The sequence below is a fragment of the Capra hircus genome, chromosome 4, assembly GCF_001704415.2.
Source record: "Capra hircus breed San Clemente chromosome 4, ASM170441v1, whole genome shotgun sequence".
Lineage (NCBI taxonomy): Eukaryota > Metazoa > Chordata > Mammalia > Artiodactyla > Bovidae > Capra > Capra hircus.
In genome coordinates, this window is record NC_030811.1 from 6,592,085 (window position 1) to 6,601,645 (window position 9,561).

The window sequence follows — 9,561 nt, forward strand, 5'->3', positions numbered from 1 at the left end:
GTCACTTTGCCTAAATCATACTGTGGGTGGGGACAGATGTGTCCCTGGCTTCCATGGAAATGCAAGTCCACCCAGCTGAAGAAATCTACCAAACTTTGTTTCCCCCTGAATCCTCCCGCCAATGCAGGAGCTTCAGGAGACATGGGTTCAATCTCAGATAGTTTTCATATGTGAGTAGTAAAAAAACCTACACAGAAGATGATCGACCTCCAACTTTCATGGTAATTTGCATGAGCACACGCCTTGCTTCCCAGGTGGTGCTAGTGGGAAAGAGACTGCCTGACAATGCAGGAGACATAAGAGACATGGGTTCTATGCCTGGGTGGGGAAGATCCCCTGGAGGAGGGCATGGCAACCCAGTTCAGTAGTCTCGGCTGGAGAATCCCATGGACAGAGGAGCCTGGTGGGTACAGTCCATGGAATTGCAACGACTCGGATATGACTGCGACAACTGAGCAGCACGCAAGTCAAAACACGACTAGCCTGAGGGCAGGGCATTTGACGAGAAACAAGAGGACCAGATCCCCAGAGGATCGCAAGCAAGATGCCTGCTTGAGTTCAGCCTTCGCTGCCATCTGGAGTTACATATAAGAAGCTATCTGTGCAGAAGAGGTAAATGCTGGATGTGAGGAGATGCCTGGTGGTCCACTTCAGGCCAGTGAAAGGTGGTGAATGCTTGGTTTGGGGTGCAGCTGTGCCCTAGATGTTCATTGGCTCCCCTGGGTCTCCAGACTAACTCAGGTGGAGACCTTGTTCTGCACAAAAGCCTTATAGAGATGTGGTGGGGAGAAGGAAATGGCATGTTATTAAAAAGAAAACAAAACCAAAGCAAAAAAAAAAAACACCCCTCTTCCTCTGGTGTCTCTGCCTTTGAGGTCATTTGAGTCATTCTCAAAGGATGGCTTGGTGAGGAAACCCACACGTAGTTCTTTGCCTACCCTGGGGGACTGGTCTTTGTCTGTGGCAGATAGGATTGGTGGCCAGGATTTTTCATCGTCCACTGATCTTGCGTTTTTGTGATGAGACGAGAAACCAAAGAAAGAGGCTGCCTGGAGAGGAAGGAAGGCTGCAGCAAGACTGTCTGAGAACCTGCAGAACTCTGCAGCATCTAGCAGGTAACAACAGGCTTTGTTCGTCTCTCTCTCTCTCTTTCCCCCTCCCTCCCTCTCAACGTGGTTCTCCCAGTAACAGTCTGGGTCAGCCTGCACACTTGATCTTTCAAAGCCTCAGTTTCATTATTTCAAAATTATTAGCACCAGGAATTACGTAGCCTAAATCCCCAAATTTACTGCAAGAGAAAATATTACTGGTATTATACTTTTCAGAAATGATCGTATCAATCCATCGGACTAGTGTAATAGTGGCAAGAATGCTGGAGTGGGTTGCCATTTCCTTCTCTAGGGGATCTTCCCAACCTAGGGATCAAACTTGTGTCTCCTGTATTTCTTATGTTGCAGGCAGATTCTTTACCCACTGAGCCATAGGGAAGTCCATACTTTTCAGAACATAAAATATAGAACGTAATGAGCTCAGACAGTAGCCCTCTGGTGATACTAGCTTGCTTATGTCTTGTGTTTGTGCAAAAGAGTTTTCACATATGCACCTAGTGGCTGCTGCGTGCATGTCTGTGTTAGTTGCTCAGTCATGTCTGGCTTTTTGCGATCCCATAGACTGTAGCCCACCAGGCTCCTCTGTCCATGGGATTCTCCAGGCAAGGATACTGGAGTGGGTGGTGATTCCCTTCTCCAGGGGATCTTCCCCACCCAGGGAACCTGGTCTCCTGCACTGGAGTCAGGCTCTTTACTGTCTGAGCCACCGGGACCTATAGAATTTTCTGCACATTGCTGGGAGGAGGGTCTGACCTGCTCCCTCAAGTCATAGGATATCCTTTGAAAAACGGGCTGAAAAATTGCCTTGCGATTTTAATCTAACTTGATGTCTGTTGCTTCTCTCTCTCTCGCTCTCTTTTTTTTTTTGGATGTAAAATTTTTTTTATTGGAGTATAATTGATTTACAATATTGTGTTAGTTTCTGCTATACAGCAAAGTGAATCAGCTATACATATATCCACTTTTTTAGATTTTTTTCCATATAGTTCATTACAGAGTATTGAGTTGAGTTCCCTGTGCTATATACATTAGGTCCTCATTTGCTATATATACATATATACATGTCAATCCAATCTCCCAATTTGTTCCTCCCCCCACACCACCATCCATCTCCAGAGTTTTCCCACTGATAACCACATAAATTCAGATTTTTAAAGGTGAAACCCCTTATCTTTAAAATGTTGGTGGCTAACTTTTATTTATTTACTTTTTAACTTTCTTACTTTGTATTAGGGTATAGACAATTAACAAACAATGTTGTGACAGTTTCAGGTGAACAGTGTAGAGACCCAGTTATACAATCACATGTATCCATTCTCCCCCAAACTCCCCTCCCATCCAGGCCACCACACAACACTGAACTGAGGTCCATGGACTCTATTGTAGATCCTTGTCGGCTATCCATTTAAAACCTAACAGTGGGTATCTGTCCATCACAAACTCCCCAACTATCTGTTGCTTGTTTCTGTTGCATGCACTGCTTAACTGGAAGGAAAATTTCTATTTTCAAGAGGGGAGGAATTTTTAGGGACAGGATTCAAGATGATCTGCTCAGGTAAAGCATGTGCTTTGTTTCTGAGAAAGAAATACAACTTGCTGTTTAAAAAATGATTTATCTCCCTCATTAACCAGAATGGGTTATAACCATGAGGGTGTTATTCTGGAGGATTATCCTGCTTGGCTCCCTGTGATGGTAACAGTGTCTCACCATGCTACCTTGTCTGTGATTCCGAATCAGTGTGTCACCCTCTCCAACACTCTCCTATGGGGCCAGTAGGGGGAGATTCTGAATGCTTTTGACAAAGAGTAAGATAATCTGGCTTCCCTGGTGGCTCAGACGGTAAAGCATCTGCCTGTAACGCGGGAGACCTCGGTTCGATCCCTGGGTCGGGAAGATCCCCTGGAGAAGGAAATGGCAACCCACTCCAGTATTATTGCCTGGAGAATTCCATGGATTGAGGAGCCTGGTAGGCTACAGTCCATGGGGTCGCAAAGAGTCGGACACGACTGAGCCACTTCACTTCAAGATAATCTGCCTAGGTTTTGGTCCATTTCAGGCCAGTTTTAGTATTTTCCTGAAACTGAATCAGTTTCACAATTTTTGCAAGGGTGCCTCTATCTTTGCTGTCCCCATGTGCTCCTTTCAGCTCTGCCCAGTGGAAACGTGGTGGCAAGTGGGGCTATCCAAGCATGGTAGAAGGAATCACCTTCTTTCCCAGTCTCCAGAAGGAGCTGTTATCTAAACTGGTCCAGCTGTCTTCCAAGTATAGGAAGAGAAGTGTTTGCTGCTGCTGCTGCTGCTAGGTCACTTCAGTGGTGTCTGACTCTGTGCGACCCCATAGACGGGCAGCCCACCAGGCTCCCCTGTCCCTGGGATTCTCCAGGCAAGAACACTGGAGTGGGTTGCCATTTCCTTCTCCAATGCATGAAAGTGAAAGTGAAGTCGCTCAGTTGTGTAGCACTTAAATGGATGAATGAAGGGATGATGGCTTTAAAATGAGGGAGCTGGGTTGTTGGCAGGAGGAAGCATGATGATAGTGATGTTGGGAGGGGACTGATGGGCACAGGGGTCTTCAGGGGACAGAGCAGGGGAGAGGTGCAGCTGGGACGTGTTGGCAGCCTTCTCTCCAGAGGTGTGGCCATTTGCACTAAACTAGAGAGAAGAAATAAATCTTCAAAAAGTAGTTGAGAAAGATGGTTCTTGAGAAGGCCTCCCCGCCCCACTCTCCCCACCTTTTTTTTTAACTTCTCTTTCTGCTCAGGCTAGGCTCAAAGAGAGCAGCAATTTAAGCCTCTCATTCTTGGAAGAGATGGCTGGCTACCAGTTGCTTAGTCACATATATCATGTGAGTAGCTCTGCTTGACCTGTTCCCAAAGGACTTAGGGGCAGCTCGAGGGGACCAGTCTCTTCCAGCACATAGGGCAGGTGGCATTCTCTGGTCCTGTCTGCATTCTAAATGGGCCAGGAGACACAATGAAGGAGTTGCCATCTCTCTCTGATATCCCTTCAACACCAGTCCTGGGTGAAGGCAGCTTCATGTCATTGCTGTATTACCTACCCCCTCAGGGGTAAAACTGAGAAGCCTCAGTTTCTTTATATTTAAAAGATGTGGACAGTGTCGTTTGATTTCTCTATGAGTCCAGGTGTATCATCTCGAGCCTCCTCCCCTCCAGTTCCCCTTTCTGCAGCTCTTTCAGCATCACTTTCTCTGCCCCTCATCACTCTAGTCACTTACCTGGTACCTGTGTGGTACTCTCAGCTGCTCGGGAGCCCCTCCTCAGTGGTCCTCTCTGGAGACCACCATTCAAGATGACCCAAGGGCAATACGTGAGAAAATAGAGCATCTTGGTTTCAAGATCATCAGCACAGAAAACAAGCTGATACCTAAAAAAACCCCCAGTTCTCCCATTTGTCACCCCTATGCAATATGTTTAAAAATCCTCCTTGAAAAGATCCAGCCAAAATGAGAATTATTTTCAGATTTGTTCCTTTTCCAAGTTTCAACAGAGAGAATTAGCTGAACTGATGTATCAGTTTTCTCTAGAAAAACAGAACCAATATGATATATGTATGAAGAAATTTATTTGAAGGAATTGGCTCACACGATTATGGGGGATGGTAGGTCTGAAATCTGTGGGCAGACTGGCAGGCTGGAAACTCAGGCAGGAGGTGACAATGAAGTCTTGAGGCAGAATTGTCTTTTGGTTTGAAAAATACAATACCATTAGAACGAATTACAAAATGTTATCAGGAAACTGACAGAAGCTGAATGTTGACCTTCAAATGAAAATAATTTATTTATTAAATTATTTTTCCTTCAAAGGCAGAATTGTCTTTTGGTTTGAAAAATACAATACCATTAGAACGAATTACAAAATGTTATCAGGAAACTGACAGAAGCTGAATGTTGACCTTCAAATGAAAATAATTTATTTATTAAATTATTTTTCCTTCAAAGGTAATAATTGCAGCCAATTTCACAGATGGTTAGATAATATTCTATACGGTGTGATCCCACGGATGGTGGAGGAAATTCACTTATTCCAAAACGTTATTATTATTATTATTTTTTTGGTTTGTCTGTCCTAGATGCTGAAACTCCATAATTAGAGATTCATTCTTTAGCATTAACTCCTTGAGCTTTAGAAAATAAAAGTTTGCACACAGCAAGGTCCTGATGTAGTTTTGGAAAGGGTTGTGAACTTTCCCAGTAATGAAGCTTGAGTAGTCATCCTTAGGTGGGGCCTCAATGGACCCCCTCACTGAGCACAAGAAGTAGGAGGTGGGAAAAAGGAGAAAGATCAAGAAAAAGGCATATGGGGGAAGGTGAAAGAAGGAGAGTGGGCAGGAGAGAGATGGCCCTGAGGGAGTTACTGGTCAGGACTGTTTGAGCTGAGAACATAGAAGCATAGATCTTTGGTACCATAACAACTGGTTTGAACCTAACAAATCAGGTGTTCCCTCTATTTACTGGATGTATGGTCCACCCTCCTACCCACCTGGACTCATGACCATCTCTTACTTCTGCCATGACCAACTCGTCCCAGTTTGCCTGGGACTCTCCCAGTTTCAACACTGACACTCCTTTGATCAGGGGATCCTCTCTGTCTAGGGCAAACTGGGATGACTGGTGACCCTCTACACCACCATCACCATGGAAGAACTTAGGCAAGAGCTTCTTTTGTGAATTTACCAAAGGGAGAAACTTTGCCAGGCAATCTTGAGTTTGGAACTCAGGACAGGACTGAGACCCTCAAGGGAGAGAGATGCCAGGAAATGACCAGGATGCCAGGAAATGGTCTTCTGGGTGGACAGCACGTTTTCCAGTGCATCTTGTCAGTAACTAAATACCGGTGGTGGGAAACCACGTGTCAGTGCCCTCGTGTTGGGACTGCCTATATACTCTTCACTAGGAGCCTCAGTCTAGTGACAAGAGTGGCTGAGCGTCAGCAGACTTCTGTTTTAGTCTCAGCTCATCCATTAGATTATGTTGACCTTCAGTAGTAGTTTTTTCCCCCTTCAGTCTCCTTGTCTATAAAATGTGGTGTTCTGTGCAGGATGTCACATCCAACTTGTCTGAACAATCCTTGCCTGTTCTCTCCCTAGAACAAAATGGAAGGGCTGCGGCAGGGTGGAGGAGACAGCTGCACCACAGGTAAGGCCTGGAGGAGCCCTTCATGACACTGGGGGGCCATGAGCTCAGCACTGGGGCAGGCAACTTCCCACCTGGAGTGCAAGGTACAAGACTAAAGACACCTGAAGACAAAGAAAATGCATTTCCCCAGGAAACGGAACTTACTAGGCTATTTGCTGTCATACTCTCCTTAGTGAGTATACGTTTTTTTCATAGAAAACCCAGCCATGTGATAAAACAGAGACCAGAAAGGGATAGGAGGAGTTGAAAGTATGGGACAAATATTTAATTCAGTGGTTGTAGGAAGCTCAGAGCATCAAAAAGACTCTTGGGTGGGAACTGAATAAGGAGAAGGTTCTGGAAAGGTTGGAAAAGTCCAGCATCCTGGCAGGATCAATCCTAAAGACTTTGGCCATCCTGGGTGATTTATTCTACCAGCCCTGTGTGAGCTCCCTTTTTCTCTATGTAAGAATATTTACTCTGAGCCCAGGCCTGAGGTGAGAATTGAGGGTGTGACAGCCAAATTGATCCAGATGTGCTAGTCCTCTGAGATCTTTTCCTTTTTTTCTTTTGTTTCTTCTTCCTCAAGAGGCATGTATTACTCTTTTTGTCAGTTAAAACTGATAAAACAAATAGCAGACAGGGTGGTAATCAAGAAATATTTATTTCTGACTGTTCTGGAGCTTGGGAGGTCCAAGGTCAAGATGTGGGGGATTTGGTGTCTGGGGAGAAGCCACTTCCTGGTTGCTGTGTCCACATCTGATGGAGAGAGAGTAGTCTCTTTCTTTTCTTTGTTGTTGTTCAGTCCCTAAGTGGTGTCCAACTCTTTGCGACCCCAGGGACTGCAGCATGCCTGACCTGGATAGGTTTCCCTGTTCTTCACCATCTCCCAGAGTTTGCTCAAACTCTCATCCATTGAGTCAGTGATGCCATTCAACCATCTCATCCTCTGTCGCCCCCTTCTCCTCCTGCCCTCAGTGTTTCCCAGCATCAGGGCCTTTTCCAATGAGTTGGGTCTTTTCCAAAGAGTTGACTCTTTGCATCAAGTGGCCAGAATATTGGAGCCTCAGTTTCAGCATCAGTCCTTCTAATGAATATAGTCCTTTCTTTCTTAGAAAGAAACTAATTCCATTATGGAGTTCCATCCTCATGCCCTCATCTAGACCTCACCACCTCCCAAAGATCTGACCACCAGTGACCATCACGTTGAGGATCAGTGTTTCACATATGAATTTTTTTTGGGAGGAACACATTCAGTCCATAGAGATTGCACATTAACTTTTCATGTGCTCTGACAGGTGGAGGAGGAGAGAGCTTAAATCCAGGATCATCTACATTGAGGATCATCCTGGTAGGGAAAACAGGCAGCGGGAGAAGTGCCACTGGGAACAGCATCCTCTGCCAGCCCGTCTTTGAGTCCAAGCTGGGGGCCCAGTCGGTGACCAGGAAGTGTCAGAGGGCAACAGGCATGTGGAATGGGAGGACCATCCTGGTGGTGGACACGCCCCCCATCTTCGAGGCCGGGGCCCAGGATCAAGAGGTGTATGAGAATATCGGAGCCTGTTACCTGCTGTCGGTGCCAGGGCCCCACGTGCTGCTGCTGGTGACCCAGCTGGGGCGCTTCACCGAGCAGGACGTGATGGCCGTGACCAGGGTGAAGGAGGTCTTTGGGGTAGGAGCCGAGAGACACATGGTCATCTTGTTCACCCACAAGGAAGACTTAGAGGGTGGTTCCTTGGATGAGTATGTGGCAAACACAGACAACTTCAGGCTGAGGAGCCTGGTCCGGAAGTGCGGGTCGAGATACTGCGCCTTCAACAACCGGGCCTCTGGGGACGAGCAGAGAGAGCAGCTGGCCGAGCTGATGGCCGTGATCGAGGGGCTGGAGCGGGAGCACCAGGGAGCCTTCCTCACCAATGAGCTCTTCTTTGATGCACAGATTCTCCAGCAGATGGGGGGTGGCGCCCATGGAGAAGGTCAGAGGCACTACCTGGATAAGGTACGGCTGCAGGTTGCAAAGCAAAAGCAAGGCTTGAAAAAGGCTGAGAGAAACTGGGTCTTCAAGACAGTCTTCCGACTCAGAGTCTGGATCATTGTGAATTATGAGCTTTGTGTTTGTCTTGTTTGGTGCAGTTTACTTTTTCTTCTTATTCTGCTGATCATCCTGTACCATCTTTAATTCTGTGTGCTATCTGTGTGGCAGAGCCATTTCTCAAATATCACCTCATGGATTCATTGTTTAACTCAGAAATAAAGTCTCCCGGTCTGCCGAGGACATGGTTTGTTGTCTCTGCAGCTCCCATGACCCTCTTTCCTTGTAGATTTCTGGCTTGGTTCATGCCTCCACTGCTTCCTTGGTGAAGTCATGTGCTTCAGAGCAAGACAACAACAGAGTTTCAGGGATGCCTGGCTGGTGTGTGCACCATCCCATTTACTTTGCAGTGACCAGCTCAGTCATGGGCCTGAGACCAAAGTTGGGCCAATGGGAAGTGAGTAAAAGTCTGCAGAGGTGGGGCCAGGAGGCATCTCCTTGCCCAGGAGAGACCCCCATAGAGAGACAGTCTCTTCTTCCTCAGGACACTATGGCATCTGAGTGCAAGGCATGGAAAGACAGCAGCCATGTGAGGTTGAAGGCAAAATGTTAGGGTTCACAAGAGGCTCATGGCATATAGTTAAAATATGGCCCATTGTGGTGCCCTGACAAACAAGTGATGAAGTCACAGTGGCCACATTGCCTGGGTGGGTGACCTATTTTCCCTGAAGGCATTCTCCCGTTTCTCCCTGCTGGTCCCCATTTCTCAAGACTATGTGACCCCCCAACTGTGAGACCCCTTCAACTGTGTGACCACAAGACCCCAGCTGCAGGCTAAAGATAAACTAAGGCCCCTCCCTTCAAGGCTCAATTGCCCACCAATAAGTATAAGAAAGGTTGTCTGTAAAAGGAGGGCACTGGTTTTTCTCTAAAGCCAGTTTCTTTCTTTCTTCCTGTAATGAATCTTTTTCTGCCTGAATGCCCGGCTTACTTTCTTTTTCTTTGCATTCGCCTTGCATTCCTGGTGCCGAAACTCAGGAGGGAAGACCCACCGTGGCTAGGTGGGCTCCTCTCCTGAGCCCACTCCCTTGGACCTCATTGAGAAGCTGGGTCGAGCCCCCGGGTTGGGATTCTCCACTTGCCTTGCTGGACTGACATCCACACCCTGGTTCAAATTTCATTGGCTGCAAGGGTGGGTGAATTTGGCTCTCTCGGATCCTCTTTCTTGGTCTGGTTTTTGAAGCCCTAGCACTAGGTGGAGGATCCCCATGGCCCTTGGGCTCTG

At 46.8% G+C, this 9,561-nt stretch overlaps 1 protein-coding gene across 1 annotated transcript; it reads left to right on the top strand.

The window, feature by feature from the left end:
- Positions 864-9,258, top strand: LOC102177217 (GTPase IMAP family member 5). The gene is made up of 3 exons (XM_005679652.3): positions 864-1,115; positions 6,217-6,265; positions 7,543-9,258. Exons 2-3 carry the CDS (start codon positions 6,223-6,225, stop codon positions 8,421-8,423), a joined length of 924 nt encoding a protein of 307 aa, XP_005679709.2. The 5' UTR covers positions 864-1,115; positions 6,217-6,222; the 3' UTR covers positions 8,424-9,258.